Source organism: Enhydra lutris, unplaced genomic scaffold (genome assembly GCF_002288905.1).
Source record: "Enhydra lutris kenyoni isolate GAN:26980312 unplaced genomic scaffold, ASM228890v2 scaffoldscaffold20, whole genome shotgun sequence".
In the NCBI taxonomy this organism is placed as follows: domain Eukaryota; kingdom Metazoa; phylum Chordata; class Mammalia; order Carnivora; family Mustelidae; genus Enhydra; species Enhydra lutris.
Window position 1 is genome coordinate 24834082 of NW_019154104.1, and position 22276 is coordinate 24856357.

At 41.9% G+C, this 22276-nt stretch overlaps 1 protein-coding gene across 1 annotated transcript in view; it reads right to left on the bottom strand.

The window, feature by feature from the left end:
- LOC111148507 (dicer 1, ribonuclease III) overlaps window positions 1-22276 on the bottom strand; it is a 68278-nt gene that overhangs the window by 26211 nt on the left and 19791 nt on the right. Inside the window, exons 2-11 of the mRNA XM_022505113.1 lie at window positions 19674-19737; window positions 18692-18792; window positions 14842-15029; window positions 13858-14020; window positions 12486-12616; window positions 11429-11563; window positions 10825-10985; window positions 8850-9018; window positions 6916-7388; window positions 824-956 (exon numbers count right to left, since the gene is read on the bottom strand). Coding sequence (XP_022360821.1) covers window positions 824-956; window positions 6916-7388; window positions 8850-9018; window positions 10825-10985; window positions 11429-11563; window positions 12486-12616; window positions 13858-14020; window positions 14842-14955 — 1479 coding nt within the window. The 5' untranslated portion in view covers window positions 14956-15029; window positions 18692-18792; window positions 19674-19737. The remainder of the gene's footprint in view (window positions 1-823; window positions 957-6915; window positions 7389-8849; window positions 9019-10824; window positions 10986-11428; window positions 11564-12485; window positions 12617-13857; window positions 14021-14841; window positions 15030-18691; window positions 18793-19673; window positions 19738-22276) is intronic.

Consider the following 22276-nt stretch of genomic DNA (forward strand, 5'->3'; position numbering starts at 1 on the left):
TTCACTAAAATCCCTAAAATGCGTGTAACTTAAAAATTACAAGTAAGGCATTACCTATTTTCTGGCATCTTGGGACATTTTTCAACTTAAAGAATCAGAACTACTGATTAAAAAGTAAAGCGGTCATTTTTTTTCATATTAAATCTAAAATAACATCATTTCTCAATCCAGGATAAGTAAAGTAAGTTGGCTTCTAAAACAGATCTATCACACTGGTGGGCTATTGGACTCCCCAAACTTGGAATATTATCAAAAAGCTAGGACACACAAAATGAGCTTCAATGTGAATTATTCTACCTCTAAGTTAAATAACAAACTTCAAATAAAAAGTTTTTGTTTGCCAGCCAGAACACTGTATTAGGTTTCACATCTTTACTATGCTGTCTCCTATATTAAAATCTTAAAATGCATGAAAAAAAAAATAAGCCAGAATCTTTAACGTATTCAACCAAGGCAGGACTTTAAATAGAAAACAAAACACTTTCTAGGGGAAAAAAACATCGTTTTGTTGCTCACTCACATGGAGTCAACCGGAGTTATGGTTACACGTGCTTTGCTTTTCTGTGAAATGCCAACAGTCCAATAAAGGAGAATGAAATGGCTGATGGCAATTAAGAGAAAATTGATTTACCAGACCGCTCTTCTAATTCTGAACATGTGAATCATTACACAGCTACCTCATAGGAGACAGCCAGTCTATCTATAAGAAATATTCTGTATTACAAAAAAATACCAAGCAACCATGAAGAAAGGGAGTTCCAATGAGCAGAGTTTATATATACTCTGAAAACTGTTATTGTACAATTATTTCAACTTAAGTTACCTCTTCCTGTTTTCTGAACTCGGCTTCCATCTGTTTGTTGCGAGGCTGATTCTTTCCAATGCCATGTCCAGTTATAAAATTGCTGCTGATGTAAGCCAGCTCTGGATCTTGTTTGCCAGCTTCCTTTATCAATCTAAGAAAATTATATACATTTGGAAGTTAAGTATTGCTGAGGGAAAAAAATTTAAACTTGTGTTTGTAAGGTCTCCCTGAAAATAGAAATACACGTATGTTTTGCTGACATACCTAACGAAACGGTCTTGGTGCTTTCTTCCAACTAGCTTAAACAGAGAGCACCGCCACTCTTCCCTGTGTGGATCTGTGGACCAAACACGCACAACCCCAGAGAGAGGGCTGACTTATACTGACCAACAAAATGGTCACAGTACTTCAAACTGTCTAATTTGGCCGTGACGACTTACTAGAAACGTGGCCCTGTAGGGGACAGAGCAAGGCAGAGAGAAACATGGATTCCTCATATACCTTGGTTTCAAGCCAGGATCTATCATGAAAAAGCCACACACTTCTCTGCAGCTCACTGCACTTCTCTCCACACACACACAACTTGGGGCGGCCGTCGCCATCCTTGTCTCCACGGCCAAGTTTATACAGTGTGAGTACCAATACCCAATGCCAAGGGGCGACCCTACAGCAAGGGAAACCTCATTCCCCTGCTACATGGACGAAGAGAGCTCCTGCCGTGTGGGGAAAATAGCACCGTTATTTCTTTTAGTCTTACCCCGATGCCCTTTTTATCACCGGACGCAGAGCTCAGGGCAAGAAATGCCTGTCTACTGCGAAGCACCTCCATTCCCAATGCTTTCCTGCCCCCAGGCCGCCGACCAGAGCAATGCCAGAGTCCCCATCCCATTCCGTCATGAAAGAGAAGCTTCCCAGTTCGTCCCTCTTCCTGCCTGTTCTTCTGTATTAATCCAGAACGCGAGTAACCTAAAGCTAGCCTTCTAGCTAAGAAATGGAAAAGAGCTACAGGATGGGATCACATTACACGGGGACAGAAGGTTAACAGTTAGTGTTGCCATTACAGCTATTTTGGAAATAACCACATTCAAAAACTCAGCACACAGGATAAATGGTTCCACACCTGACATAAGTGATTCCAGATGGTTCTTCTGAAGTCATACACATAGTATAAATTCCTAATAGAAAATTGCATTTTTAAGTCAAACTGTTCTTTTTTTTTTTTTTAAATACATGAAACAGACTAATATCAAAGAGTTGGAAAAAACCTTGAGTGGCCATCTAGAATATCTTCCTGCCTCCAAATCAGCCAAACACTTGCATGTCTAGATTAGTTCAGAATGTTCAGAATCAGGAACTTTCTTAATATGTTCCAAGTTTGTTTAGTTATTAAAATAAAACATGATGTCAGTAGCAGAAAGCAATGTTACATGCAAAAAAAAAAAAAAATCACATGCCCCAAAGTCTAAATTATGAAATTATCTTAGAAATATGTACTTCCAAATGTTAGTTTTTGTAAATAAGCATCAATGTGAATGTAACAGAGGCTTAAAAAAATGCATTTCATGGCAAGCATTAGGCAAATTAATTAGTTCAATTAGGCAAAGAACGTGTTTTACTTTGCCAAAATGATCAGTCTAGCAGATTTCAATTAAGTAAGAAGCAGAAGCACTAAGAGTAAATGCATTTCCCCTTAATGAAACTCACATCAAAACTGCAGAGAAGAGACAATATGCACATTAACAAACCAAATCTTTTGTAAGCAGTAATTAAATGCTATATACCCATGCTGGTGATGTTTAGAGAAAAAAATGTCTTTTTCTGATAAATTAAGCGATGTCTAACCACAGTCCTCAGACAAAGCCATAGGCTTCCAGAGAAACAACAAGGTCTACAGTGTCCTGGGGCTTACAAGTGAGTAACACAAACTGCTTATAGATTTCACGGGACCCTGAACTGATAGGACAAAGCCTTACTTGTTTCTTTTGACTTTGACACTGAGTTTATGTGAGCTACTCCACCAGCAAGCAATTTGACAAACCCGGCTGATCTCCTGTGCACAAGGCTTCTGAAACTATCAGCAGCTAGGAACCACTTTTTTTTTTATTTCTCTAATTTCAAATCCATCAGAGACCAGCATTTTTCTAAAATTCCACGAAAATCTACGAAGAAAATGAAACCAAAAAGCATTCAAATGCAAGATTCAATCGTATTCTATTCAGGAGACAGAGCCTGCTGTCCAAAGTAAGAGTGTCTGGATATTCACCCTCCATCTCTGTAGCTCGCGTGCTCAGCTGGCGGCAGGGCCCAGATCGCGCAGTGCGCACACGGCCTCCCCAGCTACGCCGGACACAGCAGATACGGACGCGGAACTAGGAGATGTACCACGGGGAACCGGAATTTGACTAAATGTAAGTTTACACAGACAATCACAAGGGGAAACAAATTCAAAGAAACAAACACATCATTTGAAATGTCTGCCAGGTACTAAACACATTATCAACAACAGCTTTTAATAGTATCCTTACTCCTTGTACTTCCTTATCAACGTGAGAAAATCAAATGTAATTCCTCTGTGATCTCGCCAGAAAAACTATCACTGATAGTTACCGTACACGGATCCCATATGCCCCGAATGTGTGCATAAAGCCCGGAGGAAAACAGCACCTACTGAATCCGGTGATAAAACAGCCATTTTGTTGTGAAGAGACAGAGACTATCACTATTTTACAAATGAAGACCCTGAGAAGTTAAAAAAAAAAAAACTTTCACAAAATAGACATTTTAAAAAGAGGGTTGACATGAAAGGAACAAGGGCTCCTTAGAGAAATGGCTGATTCTACAGCTGGAGCAACAAAAATACAAGAGCCTGGAGCATCTAGTAGGGCTAGAAAGTCAGGAAATGCTCCAAAAGAAAAAGAAAAAAAAATCCAGGATGAGGGCCCAAGGGACACAGAGCTAACCTCAAAGAGCACCCCCCCCGCCAGCCCCATGGCCCAGAGTGGAACAATGTGAACAAAATAAATCACCTACTACCAGATTATAACCCAAGTGTAAAATAAGCAAATGTAAGTCAATAAATATCAATAAATGAGATCAAAGAGGCAGCTGTCCTTGCAGGAGAACTCCAATGATAACATAAATACCCCTCCCTCCAGGAATGGCATTCAAGCCCTCCCTCCCGGGACGCGCTACACTTGGCGACCTGCTTCCAGAGAAGAAAGTGAGGAATGACACAGTAACAACGTCCCAGTGGAGAAGGCTGGCAAACACCATGTGATGAAGTTTCCCACAAGCAGTGACGTCTCATGTCCAGACCATGAGGCCCCTGGACGGAATGTGACGAGAAAGGCACTTCCTCCCTGAGGTGTTCTTCCATCCTAAAACCCTGTTTTAATCCTGAGAAAAACATCAGACAAGTCCAAACGGAGAGCCGTTCTACAGAATACCTGACCAGTACGCCTCTGAACCGTGGAGGGCATCAAAGCCAAGGAAAACCGGAAAACACAGAAGACCAGAGGAGATCAAAGACACGCAACCATGAGACGCAACAGGACACCCGGGATTAAGAGGACGACAGTAAGGGGAAAACGGATACATGTAAATACAACCGGAAGTCTGGTTAACAGGGACACACTGAAGTCAGTCTCCTGGTTGTAACGGAGGGACACACGATGTTAACAACAGGTGGAGGAAGCCCCACAAGGTAGATGGTGGAGCTCTCTGCTCTCTCTGCAACTTTTCTGTAAACAAAGTTAGGAGGCAAATAGAGGAGGACGTGTAGACAGAGGTGCTGAACCCAGGCTTGTCGCACACACACAGTGAAAAGAGCACCAGACTTGGGAGACCAAAAACCCTTTTCTGCTTCTTGATATCTGTGTGATTTGGGGTGGGTCACAAACTGAGTCTTGGCTTCCGCGTCTATAACAGAGTGAAAACATGTGCCTTCCTCCCTCATGGAGTGTTGTTTAAGACTTAAAAAGGTATCTAAAGGTAAGTTATAAACCATAAAGCCCTACATACATAAGGCAAAAGGGAACACTATAAACATAAGACTGTACACATAGCTACATTATTTACAGAAGTAGCTATGATTTATTTTTTTAATTAGGAGAGGACAAAACTGCCCATGTATCACAATAGCTCAGATTCCCATGAAACTGTTCACTAAGGGTTTTTCCTCCTATTAAACTGATGGAAGGAAAGACTCTGGATTTCAGGAAGTTTTTCTAAGCTTATTAAAAAGCCTACTGGAACAAGACTTCTATTGTATATTTAATTAGCTGCCCATAAAGTCAACCCTCAAACCGCTCTTGATTCATCATCCAACACTAAATTCCAGCCCCATTTTATGAAAGTTGATCACAATTAATCTGATCCTCAAAGTCAACAGGAAATAACTGATTGATTTTTGATAAAGATTTTCAGACTAATATTCGTGCCATGAAAACCGGCACATCTCTACACTTAAGAATGCATGTAGAGAAGAGGGAAAAGAAGTTAATACACCATTTTTTCTTTCTAAGCACCATAAGATGTATTTGATTCTTAAACCATTCTGTATGGGGGCAGGGAGCATGTCTATAACGAGGCTGGGAACTGTGCTGATATTAAACTTCTCTGACTCCTGAAATGCCTTTTCCCCCATTCTAAGAAATAATCCTGACGGTCAGGGTCTCCCTGGTCTGTCTCCTGGCCGTCTTCCACACGGATTTTTAGTGTTCTCTGACGCCCAGGGGCACTATGACTGCAGAAGGACCTGGAAACTAGGATGTAGGATATCAGGATTCTAGAATTGTCTCTGCCACTCCCTAGCAATTTAACTCAGAGCAAATCACTTTTCCTCCTGAGGCCCTTTCTCTTTTTTTTATAAAAATAAGTGGGCTGGATTAGATAGTCAATGAGTCCCTTTCCAACCTTAAACTTCTGATTCCAATGTAATTCACTACCTAAAGTCATTTTACTTTGTATTCATCATAGGGATCAGGCCCAATGACTATGAAAATTACCAGACTAAAAACTGCCAGATGACTACCCCAGAGTCCAATTTCTCATTACTCCAGTAAGTTTTCAAAGCCCCCAAACAGTCAGAAGCAGTTTAGGAAAAGAAAAAAAAAAAAAAAAAAAAAAAAAATCCCAAATTACCACAGGAACCAAAGCTGAATTTCTCCTCAGAGATCACTCTGTGCACAACTGGCGCTTAGAGATCAACTCTGGCCAATTAATGGATCTCACAGAGAAACAGATCATTGTCTGAAGTACAAACTGAGGACCCTTTGTGGCCTTATATACCACAGCATCTGTACACATACCAGAAGAACCATGCATTCCCTGACCATGTGACACAAATCTGGAGTACAGCTCTTTGGCCGGATCTGTGTTCTGGAAAAATCAACTTCTATTGAAGAAGCAGGTGGACATGGGAATCCACAGCCTAACTTGGGAGGAACTGTCCTCTTTTGCCAATATTCTCTGAATACTTCCCTAACCTTCTTATTTTCTTCTGATTCAGAAAATTTTAATATATAGTCTATGAACCAACCCAAAACGCAAACCCAACTGTTCTGAACTTTTTCCACTTCAGACTTGCAAAACCTGAATCAATATTGGTTAAGATAAAAAAGTTAACAACAACAAAGAAAGCCACAATAATTTTTACGTAAAATGTATCCTAAGATTACCTGAAGGAGAAAGCTTGGTGTGAAATGGCTCAACGCAATGCCTAACACCCAGTCACAGATGAACCGCATATGAATTGAATCAAAATAAAAAAGCAAAACAAAACAAAAATTGCTTTCCCTTAATATAACTTCATTTTTCTACACTTACTCTCTATTTTAAATGGATTAGAATAGATTATCCACCTTTAAGGAAAAAAAATAAATCCCAGGTCCCGTCAAATCTAGCCTTTTGGGAAAGCTCCAGTCCCACAAACGTCCTCCCTGAAGATTCCCGCACAAAGCGACGGTGAATTACAGCGGTGCCGAACGGAGGACGCTCACCTAAGCCTTCTGCCAGGTTCAAAGCTATTATTACGGCACAGCACTTCCCAGAACCAAACACTGCCCTATGCTACTAGGCGAAAGGATATCCATTAATCTTAAGAGATTTACCTGTTTAAGACAACAGCTGTGTATCTTCTTTCCACAAAAATGATTCCGCATAAAATATTGGTAAACGGAGAAGGAAAATTTGTCTCCGGCTTTTCCTTTTCTTCGATTTCTTCATCCTCGTCATCATCCTCAGAATCACTCCAAGACACATAATTATCCTGGTTCCGATTATTGTACCACTCAACACTCTCAAACTGCTGCCGCTCGTACGGTTTGTATTTGCGTAAGATTTCAAGGAGTTTTATTACTTTAGGAGTCACAAATTTCAGGTCAAGGGAGGCAGGAGAGAAGTGCTCTTCACACAGAGCGTGTATTTTCCTCAGGAAGGTGTCTGTAAACAAGAGAAATTTCCTGTGCAGCTCCTCTTGCTCGTGCTTGATGTATTTCTGCAATTCTCTTACCATCATTCCAGCGACTTTATCTGCACACCAGGGGCCCAGAACCACCAGTACTGCACGACAGTCTGAGAGGATCTACAAAAAAAGGAAAGAGCCAAATGCTAAACAGTAATCAGGTAGCATTTTCATACGAGTTGTAACTGGGATTTAAACTGTCTTCCATCTGCACCTTCAAAATAAATGTTCCCCGCTAGCATAAACACTGAGGTCAATTCCTCAAGTTCAGGGGCGGGTAATAGCCAGTGGTCTTTTCAATCTCTACTTTTTCATATATATATGCATGCATACCTGTATATGTATGTATATGTACGTGTGTGTGTGTGTGTATGTCCAGAACTATCCTTTTGTTTTCCCCAGAAAAAATAATAATAGAAAATAAAAGATGCAACTGTATAAGGTTAATAAAATTTAATTTCAGGTCTGTCATTAGTTACAAGTAGAAATGAGTCATTTACTTCCAGGTAAATATGCAAGGAATTATGTAGCAGAGCAATTTTATTTTAGGTATCAAAGAAGTGATCTCATTTAGGTATCACTGTATTTTACTGTAGGTATCCTTGCACCTTACACGTGGCGCGCTACATCTTACAAGTCTAGCTCCGAGCAGAACGTAAATCCACAGCCAGGCTGTAACCGAGGAACCGTCAGCTCCACAGGCAAGTAAAAGACAAACCGGGTGCATCACAAACTTCATGAGAAATCAAGGATTGAGAAGAGTCTAGGCGTTGCTCCTCCAGAGCAAACCAGCAGGAAAGAAGCAGAGACTCCGATTCAAGTCTTGTTCACAAATGGCTGCAACGTCCTCGGACGGTGGGTCTCAAATTCTAGCGCATCGGGGTAACGGGAGTACTTGTCGACTCTCAGAAAGCTGCACCCCTCCACCAGGGCTCTAGCAGGTGAAGGATGGGACCCCAATCTGCTTTTCAAACAAGTTCCAGGGGGAACGGGGACACGGCTGCATTGGAGGCCACACTCTGAGGACCACTGATGTAAGGGACCTCCTCCCGAAGCCGGGCCACTCAGGAAGGACAGACTCCTCCCCAGGTACAGACGGCATATTCGCTCAGTCCGAGTGCTCAGCAGGGACCGACTCAGGACATGAACCCCAATCCATCCCGTAAGTCAGGGAGGTCTATATTTAATTATCTGTTAGATAACCATAAACTCAACCCAATATGCTTTGTAATGAGAAATGTTCAAAGAGATAAGAAGATAAAGCCTTAAAGTAAAACATACTTAATAGCCTCATCAGAAACATGTTTTCATTTCAATATTAAAAAGAAACAGAGGGGCGCCTGGGTGGCTCAGTCGTTAAGCGTCTGCCTTCAGTTCGGGTCGTGATCCCGGGGTCCTGGGATTGAGCCCCGCATAGAGCTCCCTGCTCAGCGGGGAGCCTGCTTCCCCCTCTCCCACTCCCCCTGCTTGTGTTCCCTCTCTTGCTGTGTCTCTCTCTGTCAAATAAATAAACTTACAAAAGAAAAGAAAATAAACAAAAGCCTTTTATTTTGCTTTCTCTACTTACTTGTACATTCTTACCTGTTTAGAAATTAAAGTAGAATCTCTTTCCTTCGAATGCACAGATACGTTACAGTCGTTGATAAAGTTAAGTGCTTCCTCTAGCTCCACCAGCAGTCTGCCGTAGAGGCCACTCCTGTCCGTAAATGGCCCACAGTCTACCACGATCTCACACGGTTGAGAAGTGTATCTTTAACAGGGGAAACAGAAGTTGTCGCTGGCACCAGAAACTCACTATAGCACGACGATCCATTATGACAGCATGTCTACGCCTTACGATCACGGGCAGGCTCGCAGAGGTCTTCCTAATGGGGTACTCACTTTTATCTGCACCTGTGCTCACTTGGAAGGGCTCAAGGAACGACTCCTAAGCCTGACATTCAGAGACTTTTGTGGATCTTGTCATTACCTTATTCTCTCAGGGTTTCTGTTTTGGTTTTTAGATTTACTTTCAACTTCTGCCTTCTTGGGCATCAAGAAACTCAAACAACACAATGATTACTTCTTGGAAGCAGAAACAGGGATGAGGGGGCAGATCCCAGAGGGAAGGCTGGTATCATTTAATCTATCCACTTCCGTACTATTTGATATTTTTGGCATTTGCAAATGTCAGTTTTGTTTTAATGTGTTTTTAAGGTATCCTCGTAAGGAAAGCTCACCTAATTTTCAACCAGTTATGGTATCATCCTTGGATCGCTTATGCCTTTCATAAAATATGACAACCAGGACAGCACATAGTATTCTAAAAGCACTAATAATGATTAATAAAGACATACTTAACTACTACAGTTCTCATTATTTTCAACCAGCATTTATACTTAACCAGAGAGTCACGCTTAGAAAACTAGGAAGTATCAGATTTAACAGATCACTTAACAGTTTTACTTAAACGCTCTAACACATCTACTTCTGAAAACTTCAAGTGTACAAGCCCACCAATCTAAATCAGGGCAGATAAAAGCAGAAGTAAAGCCTTTTACCTCCACCTCAGATCATTCAGGCTCAAGAAGTCAAAAACAACATGTCCAAAACGTGCTGAGATTTGTACGTCCTATGGCATTTGAATCCTTAAGTTCCATGAATCTGAAACCTTCCTTTTCATCTCATTCTACAAAGAGAACTTTCCCCAAGCTTCTATTAAATGGCAGGCACATCACCATTTTTAATGAGACTGATCATCAAAGAATCCCCTGAAACCACTGTCCGCGCCATCTTCCAGGGTCTGGGAGACCACAGGATGCCCCCTCAGTGGCTTCGGTTAGTGGCCTCCAGGTAGCGGCTTCAAAGCTTCAAAGCCCGACTGACTGAAGTCCACATCCTCTGAAATCAGGTCCTCTAGTTGTAACTGTTCTAAGAGCCACCACCTGATCATCTTTAGCCCTGCTGAAGACCGTATCTAATAAGGACACTTGACTATGAACTGAATTATATTGATTTAAAAACCAAACTTCTTTAGGCTCCCTTCCACCAACTCAAGTCAATGTGCGCATGTGTGCACATTCTACTGAAACTCGAAACAGCCACCTTCTCAAAGACACAAACCTGGAAAGCACACACAGCTTTCTCAGACACACCCATTTTCCACACTACAGGGTGTTTCCAATCATTTTAAAACCTATTGTAAAATACTGAATTCTGCCAGTAAAGGGGTGCTCTTTCAAAGGATCCCGTGGGACGCTTAGGTGGGAACAGCCAAGCACAAATGGACAGGAAAGAACACCAATTTCCTGTCTGAGTTCCGGGTCCTCATCTATGTCCACAAACAGTCGGGGCCCACGCTTCTACAACCTTCTCTCAGAGTGAAGAAACCCCTCCATCCACTGGTCTCTGTGAACACAAGGTTAGATCCTTGCCCTTGTGGGCAACCGTCCCGACAGAACTCTCCAACTCGCTCGCTCCGTTCACCTGAACGGGCGCCGGCCAGGAGAGCCTACAGGAGGGACGAGGGCCGAGCTCGGTGCTGGCCACGGGAAGGCCGCAGAGGCCCAGTGCCTACCTGTCCAAGACCACCAGGTCAGTTGCGGTTTCAGCATTACTCTTCAGAATTTTCTCCAGTTTCTGAATCTTTTCTTCCAATTCCTCAGGATCGCATTTCCCATTTAAAATGGAAGCAGTCAGTCCCAAAATACGAGGACACGACGGACAATTTTCACAGAGCTAACACAACAAAAGATACTGACGGTCAGTAATTCATTCTGCAAGGCCGGAACAAGAGACACTGCTGTGTTAACACAGGTCGAGAAGATGGACGGATACTAAAAATAAGACTTATGGAGTTACTGTAGCTTGTTTAAAAGACCTGCTTGTCAAAAAGGCTCATTTAAATATGCTATGAGAGATTAGATCATTAATTTATCACAGATCATGTACTTTATTTGTATCGTTTCAAAAATTTTATTCTAGATTTAGATTTATTGTAGGTTACTTATGATATTTCATTATCATAGACTTAAGTAAAAATTAATTTAATATTCATTCATTCATATATGGAACCAAGGTCCCCAATCTGGTAACTAACATTACAGCTTTTGATATACAAAAACACTCCTTAAGCTCAGTAATTTGACTTGAATTAAGACTGATAAAAACTAAAATTTTACCTTCATAATTTCTCGGTAGGGGTGGTCTAGAATTGCAAGATGACACTCATCAAACACCAAAAGGTTAATGTCTGACAGCGATAAGTAACCATTTTTCAAAACATTCAAGGCGACAGAGCAAGTCATAACGAGAACCTAAAAGAAAATGGCATCCGCATAAAAGTGTGCCCGTCACCTGCCTGGATACACTTAGACGAAATCAGATTCCAGAAACATTATATTGTGGGTGAGAATCAGGAAATTCATTAGTCAAAACAAAATCTAAATGTATGGAGGCTTACACTTTGGAGTCAAGAAGCAGAATTTTGAAAATACAGGAAGAGATTATGAGAAAAAAAATCCTTGATAACAGAGACCATGTTGTCAGCGATAACTCTAACTAAGTCTGCTTCAGGTTTTCAGGGTCCGACAGCCATATTTTGACTGATAAGACCTATCAGTTTAATCAACTCCCAAAACAATTCACCATGTTTTCCTCTTTTTTCCCATTAAACGGAGAAGATTTTCTGGATGAAGGTGCAGACTCAGTATTCTTTTATAGTGTCGTCGTCACTCATCACCATGCAGACATTTAACCATTTTATCGATGAGGACTCAGACCCACAGGTGAGACACGCTCATCCTTGTGGACAGCTCCCGGCTGGTGAGGAAGCCCCTCTTAACCACGTCGCCCACCGACACCCAAGAGTAGCTCAACTCATGCTGCCTCCACAGAAACGGGTCACTGAGAGAAGTCTCTCAAAGACCCAGAGATCTCAACCAAGAAATGCCTCCAGTTTCAAGACCTTCAACTCAAGCATAAACTTTCTGAAAAGCAGGTTATCTACAAGTGGGAAATAGGTCACCAGAAATTGCATTTTTTCAAACAAGTAAATCACAGTATAGAGCTGATTCTCTTCTATGAAGTAAGACAAAGAGGATGTAAGGGCTAGATTTTAGGCTGACAAAGTACAGGGCAGTACATGAAAGTAGAGCTTTCGAAGTTACAGGTGACTCTCACAAACAAAGCCAAGGATCTGCAGGGATCTAAAAAGTGAAATTTCTCTAGGAGTCTTACCTGGTGCTTAGCAAACTCTTGGTTCCATTTCTCTTTTGTCCAAGATGCGTTTACTTCTAGGTTTGAGTATTCCCCAACCTTGAGATCTGAATGCGTTCTGACAGCCGACACTTGTTGAGCAACCTGGTTTGCTGATGACAAATATAATATTTCATGTAAATATGAAAAATCGTATCTAGGAGGCTCTCCAGACTACCAATGATTAAGACAGCTAAGGAAATCTTTATTACTATATATCACAGCTAACCCCCAATTTTTCAGAGAGCCAATTTAAAATCCTGTTTCCAAGTTCATCCTCCAGAATGCACTGACTAGATCTAGATTCAAGACCCCACCCTCTGTCATTCCTTTCAGAGAACCTTTTATCAGCTTCCTTATTTATGGCTGATTTTCCCCAAACCAGGAATGTAACTTCTAGGCTAGAATGGTAACTACTCCAGATCTACCCCTCCTGTTTTCTTCAGTAAAATCGGATCATTTCACTAAGAAATAGAAATGTATTTCACTAAGAACTATATGTTTAAAGTACATGAGAACATCACACACCGAAACAATCTTTAAAAAAAAAAAAAAGGAGAGCAGCAGCAGGGTAATACTCATGTCCTACGAGCAGCTTGGGTTCACACTGATACTCTTAATACATAATCACAAACCCATACAAACCAGTATCATAAGGTCTTACTGAATATCTAACTCTTAAGAAGCATCCAACTTCCCTTCTGTAACTGGCATAGCAAAGTAATAAATCCAAAAGTTACTGATCTCATAATCAAGCACACTTTGACATACTCTGCAAAGCTAAAACATCGAGAGCAAAAATAACTGTCAAGGCTTAGATGTGATGATGTTCCAAAAAGACACTCAAGCAAAAAATGAAGAATCAGAATTAAATGCAATTACATTTAATGGGGCGCCTGGGTGGCTCAGTGGGTTAAAGCCTCTGCCTTTGGCTCAGGTCATGATCCCAGGGTCCTGGGATCAAGCCCCGCATCGGGCTCTCTGCTCAGCAGGGAGCCTGCCTTCCCCCTCTCTCTCTGCCTGCCTCTCTGCCTACCTGTGATTTCTGTCTGTCAAATAAATAAAAATTTTAAAAAAAAATCTTTAAAAAAAAATAATGCAATTACATTTAAGGAAAAAGCTGAAGTCTAACCCCCATAGAATAAAATGCTAACACTTTAAAAAGAGGCCTGCTACAAAGTTAAAAAAAAAGTCAAAATGATGTCTCTGCTACCACAATTTCAACAAAGACATTATTTCTCGAACTCTCTATATTTTCAATAATCTAACTGAATGCCCACAGAGAAAATGGTCTTCACCATAAACTCTCATGCAATTTCCTCCACGCAATTTCATAAAATAATTTTTTTATTACCAGAGTTGACCAAGAACACCGTCCTTTTTCCATTTCTGTTGAAGTCTCCCCTGATCTGATAGGACAGCTCTTTAGTGAGTAGTACTGCGATAAACGTCTTCCCTGAGCCAGTGTTTAAACAGACGATGGTGTTATGATCCAGAGCTGCTTCAAGCAGTTCAACCTAGAAATACAGCGGGGGGAAAAGATTATACACTTCTTACCGAAGTACAAGGTTGGGAAAATCGGGTTTTCTTTTAATCCAGGAAACGTCACTGTTTTCTACAATCTCCCTCTGATGAATCTGCCAAGAAACAGACCTTCTGTATCTGTATATAAGAGTCATCACAGGCCTGTGACTGTGGGGCGCCTGCGTGGCTCAGCGGGCTAAAGCCTCTGCCTTCGGCTCAGGTCATGGTCTCAGGGTCCTGGGATCAAGTCCCGCATTGGGCTCTCTGCTCAGCAGGGAGCCCGCTTCCCCCTCTCTCTCTGCCTACTTGTGATTTCTCTCTCTGTCAAATAAATAAATAAAATCTTTTTTAAAAAAAATGCCTGTGACTGTGCAGCTGTGTTGTGTAAACATGCAAGGAAGGACATTCACAGTTTCTTTAAGAATTATTTTTTCAGGGGGACAGAAAACTTCCCAAGAATCTGAATGACTGAGTTTATAGTAACCAGGGTCCCGCCAGCTCATGGTTGTTCAAACCAATGTCAATTCCTACGCAGCTCGTGAGGACAGACACACCCGAGTGGGTATTAAGGAGCGGGGAGGTTTTCAGAGGGAAAAAAAAATAAGGATGTTCACAAATAAAACTACCAAATCAATTACCTGGCAGCTGTTAGAAAAGAAAAGGACTATTAAGAACAAAAGTATCTGGAATGAGAAAATTAATCAGAAGAGGAGAGCTTGAAAAGGTAAAGGGGTTTTATATAAGTCGTGTCAACGATATGCTAATTTATTCCATTTTAGTGAAAATGCTCCGGTATTAGTGTTCTCATTAGTACCTGATATTTTCTTGGCGTGTAAATGTTATCATGAATTGCTTCTTGTTGCCATGGCAGTCCAAAGAAAGGACCCATTGGTGAGGAGGCGGGGGTCATGAGCTGCAGGCCTGCCATGCTGAGGGGCTGCAAAGCAGGGCTTTTCACTCATCCAGTGCTTCTTTCATTGCCTTCTGCTCTAGCACAGCTTACTACAAAAGGGAAAAAGAAGAACATTACACCACCATGCAGGGTTAAGAACAAAAGAAAGCACAGAAACAAGAGAAACATCAGCATATCATTCCTATGGACCCTTTCACACTTTTCCTATGTTTTCGTTTTTTCTTAATCTAAGAGGATCATTTTAAAAAGTCAAGTGTTCCACACTCTCCAACCCGGCAATTCTACATCTAGAAACTTATCTGAAAGAACTAGGCGACTACACAGACACAAGTACACACGTATATATTGCGCCTTATTCCTTGAAAGCAAGAAACACCCTCAAATGTATGAACAAAAACGCGAGCTATGTAAATTATGGTACAGGTATGACACAACGGAATCCTTTGAACCCACGAAGAAAATCCGTGTCTGTATTTAGTGATAGAGAACTATGCCTTTTCTCATACAGCTTTAAACACAATATGAACATGATGCCTTTTTAAACATACACGTACATACGCAGCACAGTTGATAGGCGCTTAAATACATTTCAAACATTCTTTGTCAATTCTTTGATGCCATTATTGATAAACTTACGAGATAATGGATGGAGGGCACTTATCACTGCACACTGTGCCTGCACATAAGAAAGATTCAAAAGCCTGCCAACATTTTATCGTTTATCAATAGCCCATAAACACACAAGGTCTTCTTCTCGATTGACAGCCTATCACAATGGCACAACTGACCAACTATTTAAATATGTACCTTTAAAATTACACACGTCCTAGATAAATTAAAGCCAGTGCACCATTCTGTGAGTTTTTCTTGGTATGTAAGCACTTTTCTGTGTTTCACGCATGCTTTCCCAATGAGAAATTTGATTCTGTAAAATGACAGACTAAACAGGAGTCTTCTTAAAACTCCTAACCTGCAGATAGAGGGTTAAGGTCTCAAACCTCACCATTAAAGTCCATCAGCTTTCTGACGGCCAGCAGAACTTACTTGCCCCTCAAGGAAGTTTTCACCCTCATCCTGCTTCGGAGCGCTCATTGTTACCACTCTGCGAAACCGGAAGGAAAGAAGCCCACTCTGTTCCTTGACACGAACCTCTGACTCTCCTGACACGTGAAATGCACAACCGTGACACAGCAGAGTGACCGAAGCTGTCCCACCTGATCCAACAAGGAGTCTCAAGTGTAGTCTCTTCTAGGCACAGGCATGATACCACGTCCGATTCCAGGGATTAGCTCAGCTGACAACTCAGCATCCAGCTAACAGCAGCGTGATCCCAAGCCGGTGGCAGAGGGCACAGGGCTGCGGCGGCCCGGGACCTCCGAGGGGCAGGTGCCACTGGACCAGACAGCACAACCTTCCTCATCACCCTTCTCAGAGGAAGACGGCAAGCCAAGGATTCTGGAGTCCACTCTGACAATTACCATTCTCCCGGAGACACAACGTGCTCTTTCTCTACTCAACCAAAGCCCAACAGCCATCTTTTTACCCCACACTTGGCGTTCACTTTGCTCAACTCCTCAGGCCCACTGGTGGCGCCCGCCAACTCATGGTTGTTCAAACCAATGTCAACTCCTACACGGCTGGTGAGGACAGACACACCCAAGTGGGTATTAAGAAGCAATGAGGTTTATCAGGTTCATCAGTCAAGCTTTTTACTCCACACGGCTGCACAGAACCCGAAGTCAAACCCACCACACCTACCCTCCGGAGACGTAGCAGGTCATTCTGGAGGCCCACAGCCAACACGGCGGGTGCTTCCCACCTGACCTCCATCCTGGGGATACCTCTCGACATCTTCGTTGCGACAGGCTGCCCACTGTCTGGAATGATTTATGCGCAAGCCTGACCCGCTCACTTTTCGTCCAAGCCAAATGCTAATCCAAGACCATCTAAAACATGGCAAAAGGCGTCAGGAATGAGGCTACATCCCAGCAGCCGGTGAGACTAGAACAGGAAGAACGCAGAAATGCAAATCCCCAAGTACCTCTTCCTCCACCTCCAAACACCACATCCAGCCAGGAACCCGCAGCACCCCTCCTCCTGCCACTGTCACCGCTGTCACCACTTCATCTCACAGGGTAACAGCGCTAATAATAATAACTAATTACTCCAGAGAGGCAGTCTCAAAAAGACTATTTAAAAAAATAGTCCATTTTTTAAAAGAGAATCTATAGACTTCAAAAAGGAATAAAATATAAAGAAAAACTACAGAAATCCTCCAAATTAAAGAAGACTACAAAGAGGCACAACAGCTAAATGCAGCGAGCGATCTCCGACTGGGTACTGTACTATAGGACAACGCCGTCAAGGGCGTCACAGAGCCCCTCACGAAACTGTTCAGGTCAGCGAAGCCGGTAACTGTGCTATGGCTGTTAAGAAAGGATCCTTATTCCTAAGAAATACACCCCAAAGCATCTCGGGGTAAAGAGCCATGAGATGTATGCAACTCATTCTCGGGTCAGAAAAAGAAACCACACACACATAGAGAAGTGTGCAAAGCGAATGGGGCAGAGCACGTGTTCTTTGTCCTATGCTTACTCTTGTAACTTGGCCCATACGTTTGAAGTTATTTCCAAATAAAGACTTTTAAAAAGTCAATAAACAAAAATGACCGGCTGGACTGGGATTTCCTTGCATACAGGAGCTGTAGGTCTCATGGGGCCTGGGTCGGCTGAGCGGCCGCCTTCGGCTCAGGCCATGATCTCAGGGTCCTGGGATTGAGCCCCATGTCTGGCTCCCTGCTCAGCAGGGGAGCCTGCTTCTCCCTCTGCCTCTCCCCCTGCTCATTCTCTCTCTCAAATAAATAAGATCTTGGCGGGGGGGAAGCTTCCAAGAGCTTCTGTCTGCCTTTCAAATTTTGTCATCTTGCACATACATGAACAGAGACACACACATACACGTCTTATCCTTCACCAGCGCACGTGCTACCTAAGAGCAAGATGCACGTCTCATTGTCTACAGCTCCTCAATCTCCTGCTACAACGTGCCATATGTGTGTTTACATAAGTATCTGATGAACTCAACGAGAGATTCATGAGTGTCACCCAACAACTGTGAACTGGTCACAGTTCAAAAGCCAGTTCTCTATGTTTTGGAAATCCATGCCCTCCCCAACTGGAGGGCGGGGTGGAAGGGGGGTGAGGAGATGGGCCGGAGAAGACCTGTAAGGCAGTGGAGGACGGCGACTGAACCCTCAATGAACTTCTCCATCATGTCATAACCGCTAAGTTAATCCTCATTCATTTCATATATAGTGGCTGGCCCCAGAGATACACTTCCTATTCCTATTCCTAGAAAACACAAATCCATGATGAAAAAAGTGAGAAGGTTATCCAATAATGTGGAAACAGAAAAATCTACAACTTTGCCAATTTTTATTTTCTTTGACATGTTTAAATAGATTTTTTTTTTCCTTAACTCGGTCTTAATGAGAAGTTCTGAATCCCTGCTGGTCAGCAGAAGTCCTGCAGTCTCGCAGATGAATTCACTATCAGGTAGCGGCTTTCATGGAGCCAACAGACAACTCCTCCCAACTGTTTTTCAATCACAGATCTTAACTTTCTGGCCAATCTACATTCATGAAATCGGTGAGGCTGTTTTGTAATTTCTATCTATTATTCACTCAGAAATAATGGAGTAAAACACATGAATAAACACTCTTCCTCCTTCCGCATATGATAAGTCACAGATTTACCGTGTTAATGTTTGAGATCTCTGTGTTGCTGTTGTCTGAACTGCACTTTGACATTGTGATAGCGGTTTATTGGAAAATCACAGCATGCCCAAGCTTCTGCTCTAAAAATAAATGCAAAAATAGCCAAATGTAAGATTCCTGCACTTAAACAAGAATTCAAACACATCTTATAAGAAAGCCCTATTGGCATGAGGAGTTAAATAAAAGACCACTATTTTATATTAACTTTTACACAAAAGACATCTGGGTTGTTGCTCTCTGAACAAAGAACGAGAGGACGCGCTATGACAAGCGCACGCCTAATTCCCAGAGATCGGGAGGGAGAGAAAAAGCTGGAGGCAAGTCCAAGAAAAGATTTCCAAATGGATACAGGGAAATCTAAAGATAATGCTGGGGACAATGGGGGAAAAAGAAGACAAGCATGTGTTATTTCCTAAATTCACACACACGAAAGAAACGAAGATCACCAGGAGAGGCACTGGGCAGAGAAACCCCAATCACTCGATACACGGACGCAACTGGTCAGTGATTTCAGTGTCTCAAGATGGAATTAAAAATGCCACAGTTGAACCCATACCATGGTCTCTTTTACAGAATGCATTCGCGAATAAAGGAATGCAGAACATAGCTCATTAATACTGTTATAAATGCATGCAAATGTAGTGTGGTTCTCCTCAGAGACTACAGTTCAGAGAGAAGGGAATCGTGAAGCCCTGAGCCAGAAAGCTTAACTGAGTCACCAGGTGCTTATCTGGTCAGCTGTGACCCCCGCTCGGGCTTGTGCTCAACACCCTGGACGGCTTCACTACCAGCAGCTCGGGGAGAGCAGCCGTCACACGCATCTCCGTCTCGTCCAGACCGCGCGAGGACAAGGACATGCTCTGGTTACACTTTCTCACTTCAGAGACAAGTTTGATTTGCTAGAAGGTTAACAAAGCAGAATGGGGAAACCTTAGCACTATTTTAATAGGTACATATTTACCTCAAAATGCTGATTCTAAGTTCTTTCAGTTTCCAAGTCTGTATTAATTCATACCCTAGGTAACCTAAAAGCAATCAGAGAGAGTATTTTAGAACACACAACTCATTTTTAAAAACCAACTTTAAGAATATTCCTATTTGACAAAATTTTCACATTTAACTTATCAGAATAGGATTCCCGAGAATTCATTTTTCTACTGAAAGTGTCGAGAAAACAGTACATGCCTCAAAGAGCTGCCTTTAAAATTAGTATTTATTATGTTCTAATACAAATGAAAATGTTTGAAAGTTGTTAGCACAATCCGGTGAGATATAAGGGAGAATCATTGAAAGTACATTACATTTTCCCCCAGTAAAATCTGGCTTTAGAAGTCCCTGAACACTATGTAAGTCAGTACCATGTTCAACGCGAGCAGATCTTCCCTCTCCTGGTGTCAGTCTGCATTTCTGAAGCTCCCTCCATACTTAGAGGCTTAATTCCATTCTACGCTGCCACCTAGGCAGATGCAAACTCAAGACACCAACAAGGCCTGATGTGTCCTGCTCTACACTGTTCCAGTCCACGTTCCCGTCTTTTCTAGAAACACCATAACTAAAATAAGAACACTGATATTCCTTTAAACATCAATGCAATTCCACTATTACAAAATTACTACTGAGTTATCCGAATTATTTCCCCAGACTACTCTGTACAGAGATACGTCAGAGAGTTAACAAACAAGTACAAGGACAACTTATTTCATGTGTTCATGAATACAGAACCAATAGGCCAAGTTCTCTCATTTTAACTGATGATCGTAACTTCGATTACAGACATGCAAACTCCTGTCTGATAAGCCCCTTTAAGATGACTGAAAAACACGTGCCACATCCCAGACACTCAGCCAAGTTTTAGTACAAACCAACAGACTTCACCCACATTAGCAACTAAATCCGGTATGCAGCTGTAGCCCTTCAGACAAAGGCTTGTAACAACAGACAGCTTAACCCTGCTTATCTTATGTCTAAAAGCATCTAGAGCTTCTTGGTACACATTTCCAAAACTGGCAACAAAACTCCCAACTTAGTCTTTTTATTACAACGTGTCACAGATGCTGATACTGTTAACTTTACAAGTATCACTGTCCAAGATTTCCGTCCTACTCTCATGAAGCCCAAGCAGGACTACCATAAAGTCCCGTGTTGTGAGCAAAAGACAAAACACACATACACACACACAACAGTAACACCGTGACATTAAAAAAGCGTCTAAAGTACTTCTGTAAGCTAACAAATAAAAGAAAGAAATGTTTGAAAAGCCTTTAGAGGTCCTAGTAACAAATGTGCTATGGAGATCGAGGGCATTATTTTAACCAACCAACCCTAAAATCACTAAGGGAATCCTCGGCTATACATGCAAACAGGTTAATACAATTACTGGCATAAAGGCAAATTAAAAATAAGAGGCTTGATTCTCCCAGGCAATAATAAAGGGAAAAGCCTCCTTCCCTCTTCCTTTTGTTCACAATGTCTCAATCTTCTCCAAATGTAAGTGAATCTTTTTAAAGGCTTAAATAGCCTCTTGCCAGGGTCACATCTCAGGAACGTCTCCCTAAGGACCAGAAAGCCATCCCTGAAACAGAATCATCGAGAAAGACAATGCCTGATCTCCCAGCTTCCTAGGAAGATATGGGCCTAATTTGTCACTTGACTCCCCCCCAGTCATAAAGATGCAAGGAAATGAGCAATTCTGCCTTGAAAAACATGGGTGTCAAGTGTCTAACCAATTAGCTATACAAAAGAGTAGGTTTCTGTCTATCTTCCGAGTCTCTTCAGTGGACAGCTTGGGATGCACATCACACTCTGGTTTAATGCTTACCAGTAACAGGACTGCTTTCTTCCCTCTACCTCTGTGGATAGGTTTTCTGGGATATAGGGAGGATATTCTGTTTTTAATTCTATTTCCTCAAGACTGGTCTTAAAAAAAAAAAAAAGGACATAAAATATATCCTCAAATAAAATCCATGCCAAATAACAAATTTCCATTTCTTGGAATTTGAATACTGGAGAAATCTTAGAATATGCTGCCCAGCTACAGGAAGGAGACGAGCTTTTAAAACGAAGACGGAGCTAAGTGTGCAAACACCTAACTACATTAAGAAGGAATCTGCACACAGAAAGGATCCAAGTTGTTTAAAAATCACTCCCACCAGCCTTCCTTCTCTAAATTAAAGTTGGAGCAGGAGGAATCTCAGCTGTTTTTACCTTCAGAAGCCAAGGTGATGTCCTCATCCCTTAGTACTTTCTCACACAGTCACCCCTCAGAGAGGCCCGCCATGGATAAGGTGCACAGAGCAAGACCACCGGGGATCTGGAAAGCAAACCTTTTTTTTTTTTTTTTTTTTTTAAGTATCTTTCATTTAAAAATCATCTGAAAACAGGCAAAGGGTCCAGTGTCAAGACAAGGGCTTATCAAGCTACCTCTCAGGAGGTCTCTTTGCCTGTTAAATAACTCCGGGCTATCAAGAGAACTCAGTAAGATCACGTATGTTAAGCTTGGTAGAAAGAAGTTCCCCCAACACAGAAAACGCTCAATATATGGTAGTATTTACAAAACTACACTCC